Source organism: Sinocyclocheilus grahami, unplaced genomic scaffold (assembly GCF_001515645.1).
Source record: "Sinocyclocheilus grahami isolate Dianchi unplaced genomic scaffold, SAMN03320097.WGS_v1.1 scaffold170.1, whole genome shotgun sequence".
Lineage (NCBI taxonomy): Eukaryota > Metazoa > Chordata > Actinopteri > Cypriniformes > Cyprinidae > Sinocyclocheilus > Sinocyclocheilus grahami.
In genome coordinates, this window is record NW_015505349.1 from 961,850 (window position 1) to 989,804 (window position 27,955).

Consider the following 27,955-nt stretch of genomic DNA (forward strand, 5'->3'; position numbering starts at 1 on the left):
AAAAGCTGTTCAGCCTGTGTTTAAACCTCCAAAAGATCAGCAAAAGTCTTGTGGCTCTGGGGACTGAGCCGGTCCAAGACAAATCCAAGAAATCTAAATCCTTCTGGTACAAGTGTGATGAAATGGATGAATATGTTTCAGTCAGTGTAACTGTCACATCCACCCACATTTGAGGGGAATTCAATGCACAGCTCTATTTTGTGTAACCTGTGCCCACTGGCATTAGTGGGTAGTCGGCACTCACTTGTCAGGCTTCCCAGGAATCATCAGCCGTAGACGACACTTGTTGGCACACTGGATCTCATCCTCTTTGATGCGGATGAGCCTCTGAAGAGCCATGCACCAGTCCTGCCCCACCGTAGTGTTGAGATTCTGTACACGTACACAGTCACATTTACAGGAGACAGCTGTCAGACTGACTAAGAACCGGTTACCACACTTAGCACCCCGCTTTTTGACATTTGCAACATAATTAGCGCAAGGAGAGGTTAAAGAGCGAGAAAGTGACACAATAGAGTGCATTAGTGCCTGCCCGGTTTTTCAGCAACACTGGTTCCAGAAGTATTTTTTCCACTCATTTTTCCACAGGGATTTTAAAAAGGCTTTGTTAAAACATTATAAGCCATGAACCAAACCCACCAGCTATGAGGTGAAACAACATCACAAACTTTGATTTGAAGTAAAAAAAATATCTGAAAATCGGACAAAAAGACAACAGTACAAGACTGTTCACCTATTGTTGTTAAGAATCAATTTCCCCATGGAGAAAACGAATGCAGTTGACTGTTGCACACTACAGAGACTACAAATGGGTTGACTAGTCGATCAGTGAGGTTGACCAGCTTTTCTCCAAATTTTTTGTTTTGGTTTCAATATTTTTAGCAGGTGTGCTTTAAAAGGAATGGATTTACAGAGGAAAGTTCATGTGGAGAGTGTTAGCATGCTGACAGCGTGCTGCTAAACTGTCAGCGCGGTAAACTCTCTCAGAGAAGTTGCATCTCAAAATTCATCCCCTTGAAAGCGCCGCTGCTACAGCCATCATAGCAGAGCTTTTGTTACAAATCCACTGTCTTCAACAACACATTTCAAGACAATTACTGTCGGACTTCAAATCGCCTGCTGTGAGCAATGTTTCTGTTAGTATGCATAATCCAGTTTTTGTGTGAACAAGATTTGTGCAATAAAAGGTTGCAGATGTTTAGCGTATATATTTAAAATAGCTGTCAGCAACACTTGGATCTTGGTCAGAGTGGACTTATATTTAATAATGTCAAATGTTAAATATAAAATTTTTTGTTAATGAAAGCAGGGCTGTGAATGATCCTATCCTATACTAGCAAAGCTAGTCAAAATAAACATTTGCAGAAATTGTCACAAAATGAATGTTTTAAATACAAAATGAATGAAATTCTGAAATTATAAATACAAATCTGAAACTATAAATTATTATTTATGAAATATACTCTCATGTCATGATTCAAACAATGTTTTTTTTGTAACTATGCCTCTATTTGAACAATCCTTCAGTAACATCTGAATGGTGTCTGGTGGAAACATCTCTAAAGCAGCCTAAGGGCTCCCTTAAAGGGATAGTTCACCCAAAAATGAAATTCTGTTTACTTTTAAATTGACTTTTTTGAGAAAAGTATTTTGTTGCTCTTTTCTCACATCTTTTTTTGTTTTTCACAAATGATATGCATAACAAGCGCGAGTGAGAATTTTTCATTTTAGGATGAATTATCCCTAGTTGTTCAGACTATTCTACTATGAAAATATATAGTTTTGCTCATCCCTAATAGGAAATTAGGAATGGAATTATTCACTGGCAGTCGGATATTGATCAGGTGTGCAACGTTGCGGATGATTAAGGATTTTACCTGGTAGGATCCCTGCAGGGTGCCCACCAACAATGTGACTTCCTCCACCACAGAAAGATCATGCTGTAACTCCTGCAGACCCTGATACAGCCGTGGTGGTCCCAGAAACAGCTTTCCTGAACAAATAACATTTCCATGATAATCAGTAATTATATTCACATTAAATCTTTTGGGACTGAAATGATATGCCCCCAGCAAACTCTAGCAATGGAACGGCTGCGCTCAACTAACATTGTAATTCTGTGCAGTATTTGCATCAGGCTGAAAGCTCAAACACAGCTGGAAAGATGTTGAGAAGAGGTTGAAATTTCTGATGTAAGAAAAGAAGGAAAAAAGTAACCCAAGGACTTTTGGTTCATCTTATCCTGGTATTAGACCCTCTGTTGTGTCCTCTGACTGTTAGTGTATATTTCCCCTGCTGGAGAGTATGAGCTGGGTTTAACATTGAGCCCTGAGGAAACCTAAGATGAATGCAGCAGGAGGACTGCACACTGATATTAGCTCAGAGACAGTAATTTGTTAAAGGTAAAGCTGTCATAACTGTGGGGAAATTAGAATTTCTTGTGTTTACCAGTGTTAGAGAACAGTAAAAATCCATGCATGGGTGTTCCTCCTGCACACAGACTCAACTTCACATCACATAAGAATCCGCTTGTCTATTCCTGCCTCTTCTCTAGCAGGCACAGATCTGCCTCGCTTTAATCTGCAGTAATGAAGGTATTTTCCCCCCACTCTTTAAACCATCTAACATTTCCCACAAAAAAGTTTCTCCTACACAAGTTACACAAGTTATATTTAGGAACCTCTTTAGATCTACTCTGTCACAAACATACATTTGTGTATGTACAAAAATATAACACATGCTTCCATTCATATAGTATTTAGAAGCTTCCCTTTTGAAGAAGACAAGTGATTCACTTTGTTCCAATTTGGACTTTTCTTGGAAAATAAGGATCTCCATTTTTCTACACTGATTTAATTGGCTTGCTCACAGCTTTGCCTGTCATGCACTAGGAGAAAGTTGTGCAAGCAAGGGGTCAGGGTTTGTTAGCATGGTCCAGTTAGCGTCTGATGGTAGATGCCATGTCTACAACATTACGCATTTTTGTATTTAAAATTGTGCATTTGGAGGTCTTAAAAGTGCATTTGGAGGACAACATTAATGATAATAATGAGTAATGCTTCTTAAGCAGGAAGTAAGCATATTAGAATGATTTCTGAAGGATCATGTGACACTGAAATTCAGCTTTACCATCACAGGAATAAATTACATTTGAAAATGTATTTAAATAGACATCTGTCATTTTAAACTGTAATAAAATTTTACAAGTTCCTGTTTTATTTTTTATTAAATAAATGCAGCCTTGGTGAGCACGTCTTTCAAAATCTTAATGATTCCAAACTTTTGACTTGTAGGTGTGTGTATATATACGTACATATTTCTAAAAAATGCTCTGCATTGGTTTCTTTTTTAATAGTCTGCTACACTCGGATATCTGCACAATATGGAAGAAAAGATCTGTTGCTACTTTAGTTTCACTGCAGCTTTAATGGGAATTTTTCATTACTAAACTTCAAATCCAAGTATATTTTCAGGTAAGCAAGTATATTGAACTTCATGGAAGTTTTGTCAACAAAGCAAAGAATCAAATCAACTGCAAAGAGCACATGAGCTATGAAGACATTTCTTCTTGGGACTTGTGAGCTACAGTAAAGCAACATATTCAAACTCATTTTGGGCAAGGCTGACACTGGAGTATACTTCAAAAAGGATGATGACAGAATGCAGATGCACATTCCGTAGGTTAAGACGGTTGTTTGTTCAGTACCAAAGAGGAAAGATGTATACACGCTTGGTGAATTGCAGGCTGACTGAATGCAAATATAGGAATAAAGAAAGTGAAGCCTTAGCTTTTTGGGAGAAAGTTGGATTTGATCACAGACCAAAATACTAGGGACTATATTTAGTCCGTAATCTAAACCTTCTGCCAGCACTGAACAATGGGTCCTAAGGCTGCAACCGTATGACTTCAAAGTACTACACATCCCAGGTAAAAAGAACATCCACCGACAAGAGACATCAAAAACATTAGATGCAGGATCTGGATCAGATGAGCATGTGAGGTTTGTAGCTGTAAGAGCGACACCCAAAGCATCCAGAAGACGCATCAGCCACTCATCCAGAGTTGATAGCGGTATGGAAAGCAATCATTAAAGGGTGAATGCATCACATTTTGAGAAGTGAACACACCGGCAGCAAATGAGTTGTGAAGCATTTGTCATATTGCTTCCTATGAAATACACTTGCTATGGAATATTAGGGATTTGGGAAGACCACACAAAAAAAATCATTTCACAGTTGTCAGGAAGACAGAGCTAATGAACCAGAACGTTTGTGGACATACGTGGTCAAACTATACTGATGTGTGTTGGTAAAACATATTGGACTATATTACATTTGAGCTATTGGTTTTGTTTACAACCATTTTTCTTCATTACAAAAAGAAAATACAGAAAATTATAATTGAAACTTATACAGCTAAACTGTAAATCCATACATTTATAAACACATTTTTCCTGGAAAATGGTGACATCTGAACAACATGGTTTGGAGCTTACAGCATATGCTTACTGATGCTTTCATGACTATCACAAGTCATTATCGCAATTTTGGCAAAACCTCATCTGTTAACCAGCTAGATAACAGTATCTGAGTGACAAATTAACAGAACCTGCAAAAACAATGTTGAATACACTCAACGAGCCACTCATTGAGAATGAATATGAGATACTAATCTCAACAAAACTGTAATTCAATGACAAATCATAACAGTAACGCAATGAAATCCAATGGGAGAACAGAACTATTGCTAATAAATATAATCAAAACTGGACCAGCAGAAGGTCTTGAATAAAACTGTGAAGTCCTGTGGATCGAAATTACTGACCAGATGTTTGAAGCTGCACACCGACCTGGAGGTGTAAAACAGCAATGCTGTACAAAATAGAAGATCAAAGCTAAATGCAAATGTAAGGCAACATGTGTTTGTGATTCAGACACCATGTCTGACTGCAAATACTATGACAGAAAAATTGCTAATCCACCATGTTTTGCAGTACTGATAGAGCAGATAAAAGCTTAGCATTTTGGCCAAGCAAGCAGTGAATGATAGTCTACCACATGCATACCAATGAATGTCTGAATCTAAATCTGAGTACAATCTGCCTTGTCTGAGATCAAACACTGACTACCCAAAGGAAAAGTTTTTCCTGCAGCTCTAGGAAAAACACTGCACTTAGAGGTTGCTCTGAAAAAAAAAAAGTGAAGTGACATGTGGTCAAGTATGGTGTCCCATACTCGGAATTTGTGCTCTGCATTTCACCCATCCAAGTGCACACACACACACACCGTGAACACACACCCGATCTCATTTGTAGTTTTTCTTTCCTACAGGTAGAACACAAAAAGTCAGGCTTACATTTAACCACTCGCGATTCACTTACAATGATAACAGAACTTTCATTTTTGAGTTGTTTTTGTAAAACGCATAAAAAAAGCAACATAAAATGACTTCTGTCTGTATCTGAATAGTGATCTTTCTTAAGTTTCCACAAATACAAATAGCTCGTAAGAAAAAAAATGAAACTAACTTCTCAATTTACCACAGGAGGCAATTTATTTTGCAGCACTAAATGGCCTCTGCTGGTACACTGACAAGTCAGTTTCAAGAGTTTCATAAAAGCTAAAGTATAACACATCAAGTGGGGATCACAAGTCTGAGACTATTAGTGAATATGCTTCAATTTTGCTAATTTAATACAAATGTTTCTGCACAACAAGTCAGGCTTATATTTAACCACTCACAATTCACTTATAATGAAAACAGAACTTTCATTTTTCAGTTGTTTTTGGTAAAACATAAAAAATGACATAAAATGACTTCTGTGTGTAGCTGAATAGTGTTCTTTCTTAAGTTTACACAAATACAAATTGGTTGGTTGTCTATCACTTACCTTCAGATCTTGCATTTTTGGGGTAAACACAGGCAATTGGCAGGCCAGTAATGGGCACCAGAATGGAGGCTTAGTCTTTTCATCATCCTCTACACACACCCAGCCAGGCAAGTTTTCATCTCCTACACAAACGGTAATAAGCTTAGCCAGAGTCACAATACTGTCACTTAAACTCAAAGCTTTTTACACACAAGAAAATAATAAGTGAAAGATTCATGTCAACAATATGTTACTCAAGCCAGAGATGCCACACTTACTCAGGGCAATTTTGGCCAGATGCAGGCGATTGACCCAGGAGATTTTACTAATTGGACTGGGCGTACTGAAGACCACAGTGAAACTGACTGGACGGCCAGACCTGTCAAGGGATGTATGCACACACACACACACACACACACGCACAAAATGTGAAAATCCTAGAGGGATTCAACACAATCAAAATTCAAGTGAAACAAAGCCTCTTTCAGTTCCACGCATGACTAAAATGAGTATGTACAGCTCTATTTGTGCCAAGAGTCAAAATAATTTGTGCCTGCTAAAAGGAAAAAAGTACACGGCAACAACAAAAAACACAATTCAGCTTAATGCAAGGGTCTTCAACAGGGGGTCCACAGTAGTACGGCAGGGGGTCTGACAATTACGGTTTGATCTCAAAATAATTATTTTGAAAAAAGGAAAATATGCACTAAACAATAATGAGTTGATTTCAACAAAAGCTTTTATTGTTTATAGTCTTTGTTTTATGCTGCATTTATTGAAATAAAAATTCAGTAAAAACTATAAAACTGACATATTATTGTAATTTAACATAATTTTTCTATTGTAATATATTTTAAAATGTAATTCATTCCTGTGATGACAAAGCTGAATTTTCATCATCCATTACTCCAGCCTTCAGTGTCCCATGATTCTTCAGAAATCACTCTAATATGCTGATTTGGTGCTCAAAATACTTATTATCAATGTTAATAGTAATAATTTTAAACATTTTAAAGGCTGTATGTAACCGGGTGTCCATGCTCGGTCTCATTATCCACCAAGGGGGTCTTTGGCCTGAAAAAGGTTGAAGACCCCTGCCTTAAACCATAATGGTCCATTAGATTTTAAGAAAAGCTTGAATCTTAAAAGCTGTTCAGCCTGTGTTTAAACCTCCAAAAGATCAGCAAAAGTCTTGTGGCTCTGGGGACTGAGCCGGTCCAAGACAAATCCAAGAAATCTAAATCCTTCTGGTACAAGTGTGATGAAATGGATGAATATGTTTCAGTCAGTGTAACTGTCACATCCACCCACATTTGAGGGGAATTCAATGCACAGCTCTATTTTGTGTAACCTGTGCCCACTGGCATTAGTGGGTAGTCGGCACTCACTTGTCAGGCTTCCCAGGAATCATCAGCCGTAGACGACACTTGTTGGCACACTGGATCTCATCCTCTTTGATGCGGATGAGCCTCTGAAGAGCCATGCACCAGTCCTGCCCCACCGTAGTGTTGAGATTCTGTACACGTACACAGTCACATTTACAGGAGACAGCTGTCAGACTGACTAAGAACCGGTTACCACACTTAGCACCCCGCTTTTTGACATTTGCAACATAATTAGCGCAAGGAGAGGTTAAAGAGCGAGAAAGTGACACAATAGAGTGCATTAGTGCCTGCCCGGTTTTTCAGCAACACTGGTTCCAGAAGTATTTTTTCCACTCATTTTTCCACAGGGATTTTAAAAAGGCTTTGTTAAAACATTATAAGCCATGAACCAAACCCACCAGCTATGAGGTGAAACAACATCACAAACTTTGATTTGAAGTAAAAAAAATATCTGAAAATCGGACAAAAAGACAACAGTACAAGACTGTTCACCTATTGTTGTTAAGAATCAATTTCCCCATGGAGAAAACGAATGCAGTTGACTGTTGCACACTACAGAGACTACAAATGGGTTGACTAGTCGATCAGTGAGGTTGACCAGCTTTTCTCCAAATTTTTTGTTTTGGTTTCAATATTTTTAGCAGGTGTGCTTTAAAAGGAATGGATTTACAGAGGAAAGTTCATGTGGAGAGTGTTAGCATGCTGACAGCGTGCTGCTAAACTGTCAGCGCGGTAAACTCTCTCAGAGAAGTTGCATCTCAAAATTCATCCCCTTGAAAGCGCCGCTGCTACAGCCATCATAGCAGAGCTTTTGTTACAAATCCACTGTCTTCAACAACACATTTCAAGACAATTACTGTCGGACTTCAAATCGCCTGCTGTGAGCAATGTTTCTGTTAGTATGCATAATCCAGTTTTTGTGTGAACAAGATTTGTGCAATAAAAGGTTGCAGATGTTTAGCGTATATATTTAAAATAGCTGTCAGCAACACTTGGATCTTGGTCAGAGTGGACTTATATTTAATAATGTCAAATGTTAAATATAAAATTTTTTGTTAATGAAAGCAGGGCTGTGAATGATCCTATCCTATACTAGCAAAGCTAGTCAAAATAAACATTTGCAGAAATTGTCACAAAATGAATGTTTTAAATACAAAATGAATGAAATTCTGAAATTATAAATACAAATCTGAAACTATAAATTATTATTTATGAAATATACTCTCATGTCATGATTCAAACAATGTTTTTTTTGTAACTATGCCTCTATTTGAACAATCCTTCAGTAACATCTGAATGGTGTCTGGTGGAAACATCTCTAAAGCAGCCTAAGGGCTCCCTTAAAGGGATAGTTCACCCAAAAATGAAATTCTGTTTACTTTTAAATTGACTTTTTTGAGAAAAGTATTTTGTTGCTCTTTTCTCACATCTTTTTTTGTTTTTCACAAATGATATGCATAACAAGCGCGAGTGAGAATTTTTCATTTTAGGATGAATTATCCCTAGTTGTTCAGACTATTCTACTATGAAAATATATAGTTTTGCTCATCCCTAATAGGAAATTAGGAATGGAATTATTCACTGGCAGTCGGATATTGATCAGGTGTGCAACGTTGCGGATGATTAAGGATTTTACCTGGTAGGATCCCTGCAGGGTGCCCACCAACAATGTGACTTCCTCCACCACAGAAAGATCATGCTGTAACTCCTGCAGACCCTGATACAGCCGTGGTGGTCCCAGAAACAGCTTTCCTGAACAAATAACATTTCCATGATAATCAGTAATTATATTCACATTAAATCTTTTGGGACTGAAATGATATGCCCCCAGCAAACTCTAGCAATGGAACGGCTGCGCTCAACTAACATTGTAATTCTGTGCAGTATTTGCATCAGGCTGAAAGCTCAAACACAGCTGGAAAGATGTTGAGAAGAGGTTGAAATTTCTGATGTAAGAAAAGAAGGAAAAAAGTAACCCAAGGACTTTTGGTTCATCTTATCCTGGTATTAGACCCTCTGTTGTGTCCTCTGACTGTTAGTGTATATTTCCCCTGCTGGAGAGTATGAGCTGGGTTTAACATTGAGCCCTGAGGAAACCTAAGATGAATGCAGCAGGAGGACTGCACACTGATATTAGCTCAGAGACAGTAATTTGTTAAAGGTAAAGCTGTCATAACTGTGGGGAAATTAGAATTTCTTGTGTTTACCAGTGTTAGAGAACAGTAAAAATCCATGCAATAATTTATAAAGACATTGAATATTAATACTATTTGAAAGCGTTTCCTGCTCCACTATAATACAAATAATGGAACTAGTGTACTCCAGTTAATTAATTTCCATTCTTTTACAATTCATAAATGATTCTTATGAGCCAGTTCTTTTAATGAAACACAGAAAAAGTCATTAGTTTGAGCCACCACATCCAATCATGTTCAACTTGAACCAAGAAGCATTCAGTGTCAATTCTGATAGGTTGATTATATTACAACATGTAGGTAAAAATAATAATATTGTTAATATAAATAAAATTTCTTAAAGGGGTCATATGACGTTGCTAAAAAGAACATTATTTTGTGTATTTGGTGTACTGAAATGTGTTTATGCTTCACGTCATGGCGGCGGCGGCAACAATACTACAGCGAGAATAAAAGTTACGACTTCCTTCTTTGCGTGAACATTTGGGCGGCGTTATGCAAATCTTCCCACATAGTGATGTAGACGTGGGGGCATGTTAGAACGAGTCGTTTTAGGTAGGTGTGGCTGACTCTTAACTTTTATTAAGAATATCTCTTTGGATTTGAGACTTTAGTCTTTGCAACTTTACAGATCTTCTTTATGCACCAAGAGCTTGTAACACTCCAAAGAGAAAGGAAAAATTGAAATCGCATCATATGACCCCTTTAAAAGTAATACAATGATGAATCCTTTTGATTTTTAAAATGGAAATAAAATTATAAAAAATATTAAGAATTTAAACTTTAAAATATTAAAATGTGTGTGTGTGTGTGTGTATATATATATACAGTATATATATATATATATATATATATATAAGGCTGAATTTATTTAAAAATACAATAAAAACAGTAATATTTGAAAATATAATTTACAATTTAAAATTGGTTTTCTATTCTATATGATCCAGCTTTACCAACTACATCAAAAAACCAAGTTCATTATTTAATTTTTTTTTCCATGCTCCTCTAACCACATGAAAGGAGTGCTCTTTAAAAATGCCAACCTTGAGAGTTGGTGGAGCTCAGGCGCTTGCTTCCACTCTGCTGGTAGATGCTGTCTTTACGCTGGGGGGTCTCTTGGCCCACCTCCACCACTTGTACTTGCAGCAGGGGGGCACTCCACTTAACTGCGTATTTTGGACCAATAGGGACTAGGCTGCTGATATCTGGAGGGCCCCTGATTAAACACAAAATAATTACTTTAAGATTGCACAACAAAGTCCAACTCACAATTACAAATAATACATGATCAGAGAACGTCTGAACGATAGTGACGGCGATCCTGAAATCAGACAGTCAATTAGAGCTTTGTGATCAGAAAGATTCCCAGAGAGTCTCACACCCCCTACTGTGATTTCAGGAAATTATTATTCATGTATTCCTCTGTTATGCATGATCTACATTGAGAAAGGTGCGATGAGATTGAAGAATGCAGCAGAACTTTGAAGACAGTGTAAAATCATTCTGATCCGAAGTCTTTGAAAACAGCATGACCCAGTGGTCATTAATGAAAAAACCTGGCAGATGTGAGAATGTTACCTTGGCTCCTCAAAGATGTTATCAATGCCCGTTTCAGTGTATCTATGTGTCAGTTGAGAGGGAGTTAAAATGGAGATGGCCTTAATTCATAAATTATGAGCAAGTAACTGAATTCTAATTTTCTGCAATTAACTGTATTCATTTATTACTTAATACTAATTAAACCAGAAATGAATGGTCTGTCATCATTTACTCACAGTCATATCATTCCAAACTCTTATGACTTTCATTCTTCTGTTAAACACAAAAGGAAAGTTTAGGCAGGATGTTTGCGCTGCTCTTTTCCATACAATGAAAGTAAATGGTGACCCCCAAAGATGACATTAAAGTACCATAAAAGTAGATCATATGACTCATGCACTATATATAACAAGTCATCTGAAGCCATATGACAGCATTTAATTTAAGATTATTCACAGAAAATTCTCACTCGCCCCACCAAACCTCATTTGTGCAATTTAAACACGCACATAAGCATCTGCCATTTGAAATCTGTTACGAAACCAACAGAGAACCAATGACATGAAATTATGTCAAACCTGATGTGACATGTTTTGACACGCTGGATATGAACATGAATGAAATTTGAAAGATGTGTCAGAGGAGGACATTATCAGTGAAAAACAACTTCAATTTGTCTTTTCCTCAACACAAAGCAATCAGACGGCTTTAGATGACTTGGAATATAGGATATGAGTCACATGAACTACTTTTATTGTGCCTTTTGTCATCATTTTCTAAGCTTGACAGCTCTAGGTCACCAGGTACTTTCATTACATAAAAGCAGCATGAACATTTTACTAAACTCGAAAAACTTTGAATGAGGGTGAGTAAATGATGCCAAAATGTAATTTTTGGGTGAACACCTTCATTAATTATAATGCAATGAGCTTAAACCTCTCTCATGAAAGACAGGACAGAGTTGTGATGTGCACGTGTGAAGAGGACTGCTTACTTCACATTGATGTTTGCACAGATGAGCATGTCATTCAGGAGGAAGACTTTTCGCTCCTTAGACTTGAGGACTTGACCCTTCTCGCCATAGACGGTCTCAATCAGTGTCTCAGACAGAATCAACTGCTTCTGATCCGAGTTCAGTTGCTGTTATAAAAAAATACAGTTTTACAAAGTAAATGAATACATCCACACCATGAGAGAATACTTGCTTCACCTGTATGTCTGTGCTCTTCATTTTAGACTCTTGGCTTTGAAGTAATGTCTTTTAATTGATCTTCATCATCTTAATTTAATTCCTAACTCTAACATCCTTGAACGAAACACTTGCGCAGTTGAACAAATCTACAAAGGTAAGAGTGATGTAACATTTGGGGATTCAAAAACTGGTTATTTGCATATGAAGGTGAGATAATATTTATTATCTGTGTTTTTTTGTTCTGTCACTGACATTCTGTTACACTGTGGAAGCTTCTGTCACAAAAACAAATTCCTCGTATGTGTAAACATACCTGGCAATAAAGCTCATTCTGATTCTAATATACTGTATGTGTGCATTGCAGCTGCTGAGGGAAGTGGGAACGCTCTTGTGCAGTGGTTCTTAACCAGGAGGCAGGGGCCCACTAGGGGTCACAAGATGAATTAAAATGATCTAAATTAAAAGGGGTGGTTGATCAGCTTTTTTTCGAAGGCTTGCTTGTGTTTATATTGATTGTGTTTATAGGGTGCAGTGTAACCTGTTCATGCTTGGTTTTTTAAAACACACGTTATTTTCAGATATTTTACCTTTATTCTAAACCGCTCTTTCCATTCTTGTCAAACCAGTCTGTTGAGTTCCTGGTTCTATGAAGCCCCTCCCTCAGAAATACACGATCAGGCCCAGTGCGTTGTGATTCGCTAACCGCCTAGTGCACGTTGTCCAGAAACGTCACGCCCCCTTACCATTACGGGTAGTTGCATGTTCCAGGGGGCAGGGTTTATGTAAACAACAGGGTTAGTGAGGTCACAAACCCGGAAAGAAGCTCATTGTAGTCACCTACCAGCCTTTTTTGTAGTCCTTAAACAGCGATTTCTTTAAAAGAAAATATCTCCCTTTGCATTGAACTTTGAGTGTCGTAACTTTGCAGACGTTGTTTATGCTCTAACAGCAATATCACACACTAACTAAAGTTAAAAAAGTGAAATCATAATCAACCACCCCTTTAATATATTATCATTAATATAACTAATATTAATATATAAAATCAGTCTAGCTTAATTAAAATGCAAAAAAATAAATAAACACAAACTGAATATAAAATGAAATCATATTTATTTTTTCTCCTCAATAGAAGCTTCTATTCATCAGATCTTGAACCTTCTGAAATTACTAAACAAATTCTAGTTAATTTACCTATAATGACACTCCGAGTTTAATTTTAAGTGTGTATATCTGCTAAAAGATCATTTAAACCATCTGGGAACTCCTTGTGTCACACAAGTGGGAGGATTTCAGAGGGGGAAAAGTGCAAAAACTCATTTTTAAATAAAGTGAAAATTTATTACATTTGACATTACTGGTTTTTCATTCTGCTTTCCATTTAAATTTTTATCTATATAAAAACCACACAAGTTTGAATTGAAAATGTTTGTCTTCAGGTTTATAATTTAACATCTCATTAATAGTGGGTAGAAAGAAATATGCAAAACAATACGTAGTTAACTCAATACAAAGTAAATAATTTTCAGATAATAAATTATTTTCAGATAATATTTTAAAAACTTATTTTGGCATTCATTAAAATGACGGTATATTTTATACAGTATGACAGGATAAAAGCAAATTTTTTTGGCAAACAACATGTATGTAAATACAATCCAAATTAATTTCAATTGAAAAATGTTTGCTTTCTAGTTTATATTTAAACATTATTTTCTAGTGGCTAGAAAGAAATACACAAAAATGTTCTGTTAACTCAATATGAAGTAAATAATAAACAGATAATCTTTTAATAACTTCTTCTGGCTTGACAGTACATGACAATATAAACAATATATTGTCTTGATCATTTCACAATTGCTATTTTCACACAGTATAGAAAAAGGGCCTTCATATATAAAAAAATATATAGTTGCCTTTATACAGTATTTTAGGAAGGGGGTCCCTTGTGCAAGTAGATAGACTACCTCAAAGCTAATAGATATGAAATTAAAGCCAAAAAACACAAACATTTTGATATAATGTGGTCGTTAATAGCTGCTACTAAAATAAATTTCACTGACAACCCGCCACCCTTGCAAGGAAACATCTTTGTCAAAGCTATTTCTGTAAAGAGGAAATGTGGAAGATAGCAGTTTGATCACACTGACAGCTCATGTCCTTTCTCACTACTTGCCAAATTATCTTGTAAAGCCAAATCATTGTGTTGTTGGGTTGGTAATGCTTTGAAGTGTCCCGTGTGTGTTTGTAGTGTGGTGGTCTCTGACCTTACTGAGGTTACGGTCACTGACGCTACGAGTGAGCTGTTGGATTTCAGCGAGCTGCTCGGCCAGCCGTTTCTGCTCGTTCAGCTTCTCGGCGAGAGTCTCAAGCTCAGTGAGGGCCAGCTGCAGCGGCAGCCTATCCTGATGCCCCACAGGGGTGTTTTTCAGCATGTCCTGTGGAACACAGACAGATATGTCTGCATTTATTCAGTAATTACTACCTAATTTGTCATTTAGCCAATGCTTCCATGCAAAGTGACCTACAATACACTTATTGCAAAGACCGTCCCACGCAAGCAAATGATGTTAAGTGGCATGCTCAAAGCCACAATAATTCATGAATTGTGGGATATACACGTATAACAATCCAGTTACCAGTTTAGAATTTTACTTTATTCAGTTAACATTTACAGGCAGTAGTGTGCATTAAATTAAAACTGACTCTATTTACTTTATAAAATTGAGTCCCACCCTCAGTGAATATCCTGTTTTACTTGGACGTATGTCAGAGGGTTGTTAATGCTATTTCAATGCCTTTCTGTAGTCGCTCCAGTTTAGCTATTTCAGCTCATTTTCAACTGTAGCCTTATACACATTTTAAACAACCAAGCTATAGTACACCCAAGTAACACACTCTTTATGAACTCAAATGTCCCTGAGAAACAGCCTGCGGTAAAAGCCTCAGCACCCCAGAAATTACATGCAAATGAATTCATTGAATACACTGTAAGAATGATCTAATGACAAAAAATAAGTAATCGGCATACACAAGGGATTTCCTCAGGGTTAAGTTTTACATGTTTAAGCATTATCTGCACAGTATCACATCATGGTTTTGATAGGAAGCACACATTTAATGTGCTTCACTAGCACTCTGTCTTTCATTTTCCCATGTGTAACAGTCTGAGGAAATTCCACCATTATGAAATGTAACTTCTTATTTGTCAATCATCTTTAGCTTTGTGTGTGTGTGTGTGCACTGGTTTGGGTGGTTTATGAGGACACAAATTTGTATAATGACATGGGTATGACACAGGTATTACAATATGAAGGTGGTTTATGAGGACACTACCTGTGTCCCCATAACTCAAAAGGCTTAAATTGGTACTATTATGCTTTTTCACTTTTTTCATTTTAGTCAGTGTGTAATGTGTATGTTTGGGCATAAAAAAGATCTAGAAATTTACAAATCTCAAAGTCCATTCCAAAGGGAGATATTTCGTTTTTTAAAAATCCCTTTTCAAGAACTACAACAAACGGCTCGTTTGGACTACAGCGTTGGTTTCCGGGCTTTGTGATATCACAAAGCGGCTCATTAGAATATCATTAAAAATAATTCCCGCTTACAGAAATTCGAATGGTTGGGGGGTGGGGAGGGGCGAGGTCATGGTTAGAACGCTTGGTTGAGTGAGTGCATCAGACGAGACAATGAAGAAGAAGTGCTGCTACAGAGTTAGTGCATCAGAGAAAACGAAGAAGAAGAGCTACTGTGCTGTAGCGTAAAATCTTCGGCATGTCTAGAACAATTCTTACAAGTACAACACGACGTAGCTGGGCGCTGCGGACAGAAGCCGAAAGGCGCCGCCAGTGTGCCTACACTCACAAAAAATAATGTATTTGAATTTTAAAAACGTGGCGCGACGCTGCTCTTCTCGTCCGGTGTGCGACCGCCTGAAACGCTGTTTTTTTCACCTCCGTGCACAAACGTCTTTGATTGGGCTTCCGAAAGCGGATGATGTCAGGAAACAGTGGTTGCAATTTATTTTTTAACTCTGTTCCTGAGCATTATAACCCCAATTTTCTATTGTGTGCTGCGCATTTTACTGAGGACAGCTTCCACAACACGAGGGAGTACAGTGCCGGATTCGCCAAAAAGCTTTTGTTGAAAGACAGAGCAAGGGGCGTTGCAGTACTGAAACACCGTCTAAGCTGTTCGCCAATCACAACACACAGGGACAGCTAACCAATCACAACACATTTGGTTTTTCGGAAGGCGGACCTTCATCAAAGCCGGAACTAATCAAAGCCGTTTGTGCCAGGTTGGGGAGAAAGGTATTTTAATAATGTAAATTGTGTGAAAAATAATGCTTTTTTCGAACCACCAAGCATGAGAGCATGTTCTAGTTCACCCCCAAAACAAATTCAAGACTTTGTAAAAGAGTATAATAGGACCCCTTTAAAAAAAACATACTAAATGGTGTTTTTTTGAAAATCTAAAAATGCACAAAGTTTCTTGTGAGGGGTAGGTTTAGGTATAGGGTTGGTGTAGGGCGATAGAAAATAGTTTGTACAGTTTAAAAACCTTTATGCCTATGGAGAGTGCCTGTAAACCCCCAAAACCAACATGTGTGTGTGTTTGGAGCTTTCAGAGTACTAACCTGCAGTAGGAGTATGAACTGAGGAAAGCGCTGAATTGGTTTGACCATGAGGCCATAAAGAGTGATTCTGTCTGTACTGGCAGCCTGCTTTTTCTGCAGCCCAGAAGAACACAAAAACAGGTCGGAAATGACAGGGAACTAGAATGGAACTAGATTTTTAGCATGTTGAGAAGTTCACCTTGAGAAACTCCAGGAATGCTGGCTTGGACATACAAGCTTTCTTGATAAGACCCATAGCATTGGTGAAGTTGTTGACATAGTCGCTATACACATCTAGCACCATTGACTTGGAAAACTAGAGGAGATGAAAACAACGATCAGCTTAGTGGCAGACATAACAATCCACAGTTCAGACATAACAGAAGATCCATGTACTTCAAGACTTAACGCTTTGTAATCTGTACACTCCCAGGAAAAAACGGTACAAAGCTGTCACTGGGGCAGTTAAAAGGTACATCTTTATACCTTATTTATCCATAAATTGTACATACTAGTACTTTAAAGATATTACTATTTTGAAATGGTACCACTCAGGTAAGAGTTTTGTACCTTTTTTTTTTTTTGAGTGTACTTCGCTTGCATTTGTATTTATTTTTCTGTCAATATGGAGTGACTAGTTGTAAGATTGTTTAGCATTTACTGATCAAACTGTCTTAAACATTATGTTCTCAGCTGCAGAGCACAGTCTGCATGATGCAGAGGAAATTAGCACACTTTAAATAGAACTGCTGACTATAGGATGTCCCGTTTTTCCATCTGCAAAGATCCCTCATCACAGAAACAAAAGAAAGTGAGTCATGGTAGGGTATAAATACAGAGAATTACAAAGTACAACTGACTCTAATAAGCAGATCTGACAACCCTTATTCATGCAAAAATCTTCATCTTAATGTGAAGGTTATATATGTGGCCATACAAATCAGCTGGATCAATGCTATGCAACTGTGCAGTGTTTTAAATCAAAAACAAGTGTGAAAAAATGAGAGGCAAAGCAATGAAATCTTAAGCTTTTTGCAACCAAAGCAAAAAATTAAAAATCAATGAACATAAAAACCAAAAACTGTGAAACACACCACAATTTGAACATTTTAGTAGAACAACAGGAGACGTACTGAAGCAACAAAAAGGTCTCCGATTTTCTCAGTATTATCCCATTCTGCTACACGGGAGGCCAGAGCAATCTGAAACATGGAGTGACACTGCAGGATCTCCTTCAGCCTATAAAAAACAGGCTGGATCTTCTTCAAGCTCAGGATCCGCGGCTCCGCCTCCATCAAAGGCTTCTTATATTCCTAAAATATAATTCAGGTGGTAGGTATGAGTGAGTCTGGTCAGATTGTTCAGCTTGGTTTTATCTCTCTGTTGATTTAATTAACATATTCACATCTGTTTTTGTCAGTTTAAAATAATACAATATAGAATTAATGAATCTTCCAGCTTAATCAGCACAATAAGATAAGGGTGTAGGAATATATTTTGTTTTTGACTTTACCCTGCTGAAAAAAGTGCAAACCACCCTGTCCAAGAAGGTTAGGATGGTCTGTTTGAATGGTTTTAGAGGAGTTTTGCGCACTTGTCAGCTGCTCAGGCTGGCGGACCAGCTGGCTAACCAGCTTAAACTGTTTAAGACCAGCAAAACACTTTAGGCAATTTTTTTAACAGGGTATATTTTCCCCCTTGTGCTTTATTTCTACTTTTGCTCTCCTTTACACTTCATTAAGAAAATTTAGGAATATTTCTGTTTCTTGCATTATTAGAAAAGTGATAATTCAGAATCCTTTTTTAGTAATAAAGTCATATGTAATGTCATGATTGTGTCACTGACCAGCAGGATCCTCTTGAGTGAGTCTAAGTAGCTTCTTTCACTCTGGATGATAGAGCCAAGAATGTGACGCCTGACAACCTGTGACATTCAAAATAATGCAAAGTAGGAATTTGAATTCAATTAGGTTAACTGACAGCAAACCAGCAGCTTAATATGCTCCTATGCTTACCAAGGCAGCAGTAAAAATACAGTAAAATACAGCAAAAACAGTAATACAGTGAAATATAAATACAATTTAACATAGCTGTTTTCTATTTTAATATATTTTTAAAAGTCATTTATTCATGTGATGGCAAAGCCATTACTTCAGTCATCAGTATCACATGATCCTTCAGAAATCATTCTAACACACTGATTTGGTGCTCGAGAAACATTTCTTATTATTATTATTATCAATGTTGAAAACAACTTTGCTGCTTAATATTTTTGCGAAAAACCCATATACCGTATATTTTTTTTCAGGATTCTTTGATGAATAGAAAGTTTTAAAACTGAAGAGCACCATTTATTTGAAATAGATTTTTTGTAACAATGCCACTTTTGATCAATTTAATGAATCCTTGAGTAATAAAGGTGTTAATATCTTTCAAAAATGAAAAAAAATCTTACTGATCACAAATATTTTTAAGGTGGTTCATGTAAATATGTCATAAATGAGAAGGGCAAGTATGATACTGACAGTAATGCAGGCCGATTCACGCATAAGTACATAGAAACACGCACCTGTTGGCTACTGAGCCCTTCTGGCATTGGAGAAAGTTGAGGTGGTGGATGTTTGAGTTCAGATACAGTCACATCCAGATATCCAGAATCTTCCTCGTTATTATTATTATCAATGTTGAAAACAACTTTGCTGCTTAATATTTTTGCGAAAAACCCATATACTGTATATTTTTTTTCAGGATTCTTTGATGAATAGAAAGTTTTAAAACTGAAGAGCACCATTTATTTGAAATAGATTTTTTTGTAACAATGCCACTTTTGATCAATTTAATGAATCCTTGAGTAATAAAGGTGTTAATATCTTTCAAAAATGAAAAAAAATCTTACTGATCACAAATATTTTTAAGGTGGTTCATGTAAATATGTCATAAATGAGAAGGGCAAGTATGATACTGACAGTAATGCAGGCCGATTCACGCATAAGTACATAGAAACACGCACCTGTTGGCTACTGAGCCCTTCTGGCATTGGAGAAAGTTGAGGTGGTGGATGTTTGAGTTCAGATACAGTCACATCCAGATATCCAGAATCTTCCTCTATGTCATCTGCACATTGAAAGTCAAAAGCACAGTTAAACTCCTCTTTCCCACTGGCATCACATACTATTCCAATACCTTCCATCTCGGCTCACTTCTCCCTCTAGGTAAACACTATTCTGTAGCTCTGTAATAATTCATGCCACTTGCTATCTCAGAATAATTTAAACATTCAAAACTTTCAAAGAGGCATCTAGTCTCTAGTATTGTTTCTGTACTGTAACCTACCAGGTGTTAGAAAAAAAACCACCAGAAACTAACAAGAGGAAATGAGAGTCAAAAAGTCAAACCTGTGCAGTCTTTTTTACTCAGGAAGGACACTTTACGCATCATGGCTATTTTGGTCTTTTCCAGTCCATCTTTCGTGCCATTCCTAGCTGCTTTCATGAGCTGTTGAACCTACGGGAGGAAAGAGAGACTGGTTAAGTGCATAAGATGACAGCAAGGAACAAAATGAATCAGCAAAACTAAAAGAGAAGAGATAAATTCCTGTTTGTGGATCAGTGTGTTCAGCAGCACCAGGACAAACCCTCAAGGTCTCTCTCTGCTCAGTTGCAACACTCAGTGGAATTCACACAGTTTCATTTTCGTTGTACAAAAAAAAAAAAAATTGTTCAATGATTAGCCTGATGGAACTACTATAACTAGTAGCTGTATATGAATTTTGGTGAACAGTTGAAATTGCAACTAAATCTACAAAATCTAGATTTATTCTAATGTGTAATATAACACTGATCCTTAAAACTGAGACAAAACACGCTGCAGAGCTCCGTTAATGCTTCTTCCAAGTGCATTTTTCCTTGTCATTTTCATCCACTCTCAAAATTAAAAATACAATCAAACTGAAATATTATTACAAGTTAAAATAACTTTTTTCTATTTTAACATATTTTAAAATGCAATTTATTCCTGTAATGGCAAAACTGAATTTTCAGCATCCATTACTCCAGTCTTCAGTGTCACACGATCTTTCAGAAATCATTCTAATATACTGATTTGGTGCTCAGGAAATATTAATTTTTATTATCAATGCTGAAAACAGCTTTGCAGCTTAATATTTTTATGGAATCCATAATGCATTTTTTCAGGATTCTGTGATGAATAGAAAGCTCATTTATTCAAAAAAAGTAAGGACATTTAGAATGTTACAAACGTTTTCTGTCACTTTTGATCAGTTTATTTCATCCCTGCTAAATAAAAGTATTTCTTTAAAAAAATACAATATATTTAGAATTATTACTGAATACCACACATCTATTTAAATGCAAGAACCATTTTGTTTGTCTGTTGTTACTAACTACTAATAGGAGAAACTTAAAATTCTATAAAAATCCAAAACAACTACTTTATGGAGTAGACATATTATAGTTATGACAGAAAATATAAGCACGGTCATTCATAAGTTGACGTTTTGTCCCATGTCTCAAGAATCAGTGATTACCATACACCCACCACTGTATAAATGTACCTTAAGGTCATAGTTTTGTTTGAGTTGGCCGACATCTCGAGACCCTAACCGCATGGCTAGCTCACGCCTGGTCTGCACGCAGCGTTGCTTCAGACGTCGTACGTCTGGGGAAATCTATATCCATTACCACAAAGCCATGTCCACGGGCAGTACGGGGGGGGGGGGTTGAAATATATCAGTACATAAAGAAAGATGGCAATAAAGAGGGGAGAAGGAGGAAAATAATGAGATTGAGAGTGTGACAAACACAGGCAGACAGCGATAACATCAAGGCCAACAACAGTGGGAACTGAAGACAGACATAACAGCGTGAAGAAGACCAGAGATTTAGCCTCAGAAATTGTCTGTCTCGGATCACTGTACTAAAATATCACACTTAAACTGCTCTACTACTCACAAATTCTTCCTTAAACAGAAGTACCCAAGTTCAGACTGCATAAGGCCAAGTCTGGTTAGTCTAGTTAAAGCTTTCTGTACCTGTTTTCATGCATGACATGCAACATCTGCGGATTAAGACCTCTCGGGCATGCATCAACAGACATTAACTAAGAACAGGAACAGGGTAAACCCAGCAAGGAAGGAGAACTGAAAGAAACCGAGTGCCAAAAAAATCCTTTCCTTTTTTAAAGTTGAAGTGTGTAATTTCTGCTCTACTAGCATCACTGAACAGAATAAGCATAAATAATGATTGTTTTCAAACAGGTTTCAAACCATCTGCCACTGGTCACACAAATCAGTAGCCCTACCTCTAAACACACACCACCGGCTGAGCTAACGCTGGCAGCATTGCTTTTGACTTTTGTTAGTCATTGTATACTACCACCCTTCAACAATGCACATCATCTCATTTATCTCAAGTGTTGATAATAAATGGGCAGTGGATTTGTACCTTATTGCGAGTGGGCTGCTTGGTCTCGCTGTCTGACTGCTCATCGTAACTCTCAAACTCACTGGAGCCCCAGCCGTTGTCTATCAGCCCGGGCTCGCCAGACCTCTGCACCTCCTCATAGATCACATCATCCTCTGAAAAATAATCAAGAAAAAATAGTATGAGGTAGGAGGAAGTATAAAATGTCCTGAGTCAAGATACATCTAAACCGGAAACATAGGTGAGTTGGTTGGTAAAGGCTTAGTTACAACACCAAGTTACTACAGGGTGAAAATAAATCTTTGCCTGCAATGTGAATGTACTTCTTGTAGAATTATTGCTCAAGGGAAATTTTATTGCTTGGAGTTTGCACTTTATTACCATCTGCATTTTTTTCTCATGGCCTCCTCATAACTCATGGATGCCCCTAGTGGGTTCAACTACCCTGTTCAATGGCCCAGGCTGGCTACCTTCCTCAGGCTCACCTTCTTTAGAGCATTCAGGTAAATTTTTTAATGCAGATATAACAGGCCAGATAGTTTGACTTTGGTAATGGAAATGTTTGAAATCTGATTCTCGGTTGTAAACATTGATATCTTGGCAAATCTATTCACTGTTCGGAACATTTTTGAAACTCTACATCGGTCATCTAATCAGTAGAAAAACAGATAATGCCCTGGCAGAAAATTACCCGTACCTTTTATGTTAAGATTACGGATATTTCCTTCAACCCTAAAAACACGACACAGTGTAATGTATAATTCAAAATAATGAAAAATCAATGCAGAAAATTCCTTCATTTTACCACAGTACAATGGTAGAGTACAGAGTAGAAACGTAATGAGATTATGAGAAAAACTTTAAATAAATAAAATGCTCTCCATTTCTGCTATCTTGAAGAAACATTTGAGATTTTCAATAGCTCTCAAGTGAGAATTTCCCTATGGGTGATGACATTACTGATCTGGACAGATGATGCCCATAGTCAGACACTGACCTGCATCTGGTGGCATGATGTTTTCACAAGGCACATCATCGTAGATGACCTCCGAGCGAGCTGGAGGAGCGGAGTTCTCCTTTAGTTGTTCAGTGGGTAAATTTTCATCTGATTCAGGAACGGCTTTCCCTTGGGGAGAGAGAACTAGAGTGTCATTCATATAGCGACAACAAAAACTTCTAAATACACTTTATTACATAAACAAAAAGAGACTCCTAATAGAAGTGTTTGATAGATGTTTGAGCATATTCTAAGCACGAATAACAAAAGAAAAAGGATAGGATACTATTTTAAGTGGGCTGGACATTGGGTTTAGCATCTAATTTGAAGCACAAGTAACTGCAAACATCATTTGATAATCATTCATCAGAGCTTCAGCGAGGTATTGAGCTCAGCGCAGGTTGAGAAACTGAGTGCCAAAGAAATTCAGCCCTGATTAGCACAGAAAAGCACATTTACAATCCTTTCGACTTCGATTTGAGCTTGCATTCTGACAACAGTGCTACAAAATAACAAACATACTCCTACACGACCGGCAGATTGACAATACATAGACTTGTCTGTACTGTGACAGTGTGTACAGATTTGTTGACAACCTCTTTTAACCTAATGAAGTCGCCTGCTGAGTCTCCCCCATGGGAACTTAAAATTTCTCAAAGTGAAATGTTTAGGCCTCTGAATATCTGAAGGATATATCGAGACTTCTGTCTGGGATGTCAGAGGGAGATCATTTAAAATTCTGAGAACACATTAATTAGGAGAAGGAGTACAATATAAATAACTTTCCTGGGAATATGCTAGGTTAAACCCAAGTTAAGCAACCGTAGCATGTTGTTTACCACAGAAAATCATTTCTTATCTCGCAGTGTGTAAAAATGTGTGAAACATTATAATAATCTATGGGGAAACAGAAATCTCTCAACGTGTGGCTCAAAATGATTTTCTGCAATAATTGGCATCATGTCTCAGATGTTATTGATATAGCTTTACTTGCATTGAACCCGGGATGTAGATGACAATGATTGTCAGTGTGATGTTGCACATATGTAAATGTTTATACGCTGAGACACAAAGATCTAAGCAGGGAGTGGATGTAGAAACCAGTTCTGGTTATTAGTCATGGCACAGCAAGAGCCTGTATTTACAGTGTCAATCCCGTGCACTACAATACATCTATCTATAGCCTAAATCTTCAGTACTATGATGCCAAAATACTCCAACAGTCTGAAACAAAAAGACTTGACTGGGTTGCTAATTATTCCTGAATGTTGGTCAACAAAGGGTTTAAAGGGACCAAGACAGATCTAACTATGCTCTATGTAAGGGATAACATACAGTCAGCTGGTTATTATCCCAAAATAGACTGCATATTATTACACGGCTACTGACCAAATAAATAAATACACTACCATTCAAAAATCTGAGGTCAGTAAGATTTTTTGGTAACACTTTACAATAAGGTTCATTAGTTAACATTAGTTGACTACTTTAGTTAACATGAACTAAGAATGACCAATACTTCTGCAGCATTTATTAATCTTAATGTTAATTTCAACATTTATTAATGCATTATTAAAATCAAAGTTTGTGCTTGTTAACACTAGTTAATGCACTGTGAATTAACATAAACTAACAATGAATGACTGTATTTTCATTAACTAACATTAACAAAGATGAATAAATACTGTAATAAATGTACTTTATACATTAACTAACGGAACCTTATTGTAAAGTGTTACCGTTTTTTTTTAAAAAGAAATTAATACTTTTATTTAGCAAGGATGCATTTAATTGATCAAAATTGACAACATAGACATGTATAATGTTACAAATATTTATCTTTCAATTTCTACTTCTATTTCACAATATTAATGCTTGCACTGTATTTATGTAATAATACAATATTATTAAACAAATAAGCTCGTCATGGTGAGCATAAGAGACTTCTTTCAAAATTATTATCAGCCCCAACCCCAAACTTTTGAACGGTAGTGTACTTGGACATAAAATTCTTATTCAAGTTGTTTTTTATCTTAAAGTTTCCGCTATTAAAATGGTCCACTATAACATACAAAACAATCAGCTTAGCAGCAAGACGAACACTGCAACTATTACAGTAATATTAAAAATGTAAATCCTCTGAGGTAATGATCAATACCATCAATAACTGAGAAAAAAGAAGGTGCCAGTTGCATCTTGCAAGAGAGAGCAAGTCTGCTGTGATACGAGAGACATGAATGTAGAGCCGGTATAAGTTACCAGTATGAGCAGACTGATTATACAGTATTGCCATGGGCGACAGAATATTAGGAAATATCAGATGGCCAAGGGTGGGGACTGAATCAGAATCAAGTATTCCAGAGAGCCGTGTAATAGAAAAAGGAGATATATATATGATCACAGTCAAATACAAAAAGGGCACAGCTATTCCAACTGTCCTAGGGAGTGGGGATTGTACCTTTATGCAGTCGCAGAGTGAGCTCTGAAACCACACTGAACCATTCCTGAGAGTGAACTGGGGCTGCACACACATAGCACAAACTGTTTACCAGCCAAGGGACACCGCTCTGAAGTCACTTCTACTATGGCTGTTGAATTGTTGACGTTACCAGGACTTCTCAAAATGATGCCAAGTAATTTTGTTAGTTTACATTAAGTATTTGGAACATGCATACATTTTTTTCCAATGCATATTTCACAATTTAGGAAAATGAATTATATTGACAAAGGATTTTATATTCATTGTATGATTTTGTTTGCACGATCACTTGTTGTGTTATTCGACTGGACTGCAACAGAATTTTCATGAAAAATCTCCAAAATATCTGATTTATTAGACTGAACCAAGTGTGGACATTTGGCATGGGTGTGTTGTTTTCTTTCCCGTGAGATTCCTGTGGGTCTGGATTGGATTAGTCATTGCTATTTTTCAGATCTCTGATTTCCATGCTGATTTGTGCATTAATGTGGATTTACAGGAAGGCATGGCACAGCCCCTTCTCAGAGCCACCAACCTGTCTGAGCATGTTTGTGGGGAGACTTCTGGATAGCTGTATAGAGGCACTCTGGCCCATAATGTGAACCTGGAGATACATTTTCAAACAGATTTGTCAGATTTAAGCACTGAAATGCCTTCCCAGCTAGCATTTATTCCCAAACATTTGTCTGGATGAAGGTTGAATCACAGCTGAGCTTTGTTTCTGTTTTACTAATTGAATCAATGTAGATATTGTAATGTTGTATCAACACATATTTACAATGTCTCTTTAAAATTTCAACATTGATCTAATATAGTTAACCTTTTTTTACTACATCTAGCATTAAACGTTGTTTCAACATTTCCAACACAGTTTCAACATTGAAACAACAACTGACATTATTTTAACCGCATTTCAACATTAAAGGTCAGTCACTAGTTGGCTGGGTGTTTGGACACTGGGAGTGACAAATTTTGGGAATCAGCATTGATATTGCAACGTTGTATCATCATCTTACATTTATGAAGTGAAAATTTCATAATTGATTTATAAGTATTTTGTTAACCTTTTTACAACAACCATTAAAAGTTGTTTCAATGTTGTTCGAATTTTTCAACAACTTTGTGTCAGCCTTTTTTCAACATTTTCAACACTGTTTCAATATATTTTCAACATTGAAACAAGAACTTGCATTATTTCAACCACGTTTCAATGCTGACGGTCAGTCACTAGCCGGCTGGGTATTTTGACTCTGGGAGTGACACAATTTGGGACGTCCATCTAATCCAAGTAGACTGCTTTAAATAGATTCATCTCACAAAATTTATAACCACAAACACTAGAGATATTCTATAAGTATAATACCTTCATAAATGTTATTTCTTTTCCAAAAGCTTGCTTGTTCATCTGCTACTTGAGGCTCGGCCGAGATGGAACTCCTAAAACAAAACATCAATGCAAAAAAAATCAGTCACTGTGTGCAATGGTCACATCACATTCCCACTAGATGTCACTAGAGCCAGAGCTAGTAGTTTAATAACTAATACAGTAGGAAATGTGTTCACATAAAAGGTAAATATTCAACCATAAGACTATTCAGCTAAGACACAATGGATAATAGAGTCCTTTGGGCGACAAACACCTCAAACAGTAAGCCAATAAAGATTTATGATGTCTCTATGAATGACATCCTGTAGGAATAATAAGGATCAAGATGTTAAAGTGGAAAATGTTTGAGGCGTAACACATAAGGTGTAAATCTGTCACACAAACATTCTTACCCATCAGGAGATTGTCTTGCCACCATCTCTGCAGGGAGAACAGAACGTATGTTTAATTTTTAATTTTCTAACAAACAGATCACCGATTCTTGGGTGCAGGGACAAAATAAGTTGCAAAAATTAGTTTTATCCCATGTTTCATGAATCAGTGAGGTGATCTTATATACAATATACATAAAAACTATGTGACTAGACTAACACATACCGCAGACCAACCTGGGTATGTTGTGCGAGGATGTGTGGGGATATTTTGGTCCTCCAGACCAGCAGGGGTCCCTCCGATTACTGCCTGCTGATTATGGTGTGCGACATGTTTCACAGCTTGACAATAAAGTGCATTTGTGGCAGTGCTACAATTAGTATTCTCTGAATGCTCAGATGCCACATTTGACCACTCCAGAGACATTGACGCATCCGCCATCTTGGAAAAGTCAACACATCATCACTCACAGTA

The 27,955-nt window shown here is 37.0% G+C and overlaps 1 protein-coding gene across 1 annotated transcript in view; it reads right to left on the reverse strand.

The window, feature by feature from the left end:
• Nucleotides 1–27,955, reverse strand: part of LOC107593414 (rho guanine nucleotide exchange factor 10-like protein) — a 29,416-nt gene extending 1,461 nt beyond the window's left edge. Inside the window, exons 1-25 of the mRNA XM_016283137.1 lie at nucleotides 27,718–27,955; nucleotides 27,502–27,529; nucleotides 27,086–27,159; nucleotides 26,258–26,326; nucleotides 25,702–25,764; nucleotides 23,244–23,372; nucleotides 22,268–22,401; nucleotides 21,379–21,492; nucleotides 20,201–20,309; nucleotides 19,816–19,919; nucleotides 19,375–19,467; nucleotides 18,652–18,729; nucleotides 17,939–18,118; nucleotides 17,005–17,121; nucleotides 16,827–16,919; nucleotides 14,452–14,622; nucleotides 11,987–12,132; nucleotides 10,497–10,669; nucleotides 8,892–9,007; nucleotides 7,259–7,386; nucleotides 6,149–6,249; nucleotides 5,866–6,013; nucleotides 5,300–5,325; nucleotides 1,878–1,993; nucleotides 245–372 (exon numbers count right to left, since the gene is read on the reverse strand). Of these exons, the coding sequence (XP_016138623.1) occupies nucleotides 245–372; nucleotides 1,878–1,993; nucleotides 5,300–5,325; nucleotides 5,866–6,013; nucleotides 6,149–6,249; nucleotides 7,259–7,386; nucleotides 8,892–9,007; nucleotides 10,497–10,669; nucleotides 11,987–12,132; nucleotides 14,452–14,622; nucleotides 16,827–16,919; nucleotides 17,005–17,121; nucleotides 17,939–18,118; nucleotides 18,652–18,729; nucleotides 19,375–19,467; nucleotides 19,816–19,919; nucleotides 20,201–20,309; nucleotides 21,379–21,492; nucleotides 22,268–22,401; nucleotides 23,244–23,372; nucleotides 25,702–25,764; nucleotides 26,258–26,326; nucleotides 27,086–27,159; nucleotides 27,502–27,529; nucleotides 27,718–27,922 (2,843 nt within the window). The 5' untranslated portion in view covers nucleotides 27,923–27,955. The remainder of the gene's footprint in view (nucleotides 1–244; nucleotides 373–1,877; nucleotides 1,994–5,299; nucleotides 5,326–5,865; nucleotides 6,014–6,148; nucleotides 6,250–7,258; nucleotides 7,387–8,891; nucleotides 9,008–10,496; nucleotides 10,670–11,986; nucleotides 12,133–14,451; nucleotides 14,623–16,826; nucleotides 16,920–17,004; nucleotides 17,122–17,938; nucleotides 18,119–18,651; nucleotides 18,730–19,374; nucleotides 19,468–19,815; nucleotides 19,920–20,200; nucleotides 20,310–21,378; nucleotides 21,493–22,267; nucleotides 22,402–23,243; nucleotides 23,373–25,701; nucleotides 25,765–26,257; nucleotides 26,327–27,085; nucleotides 27,160–27,501; nucleotides 27,530–27,717) is intronic.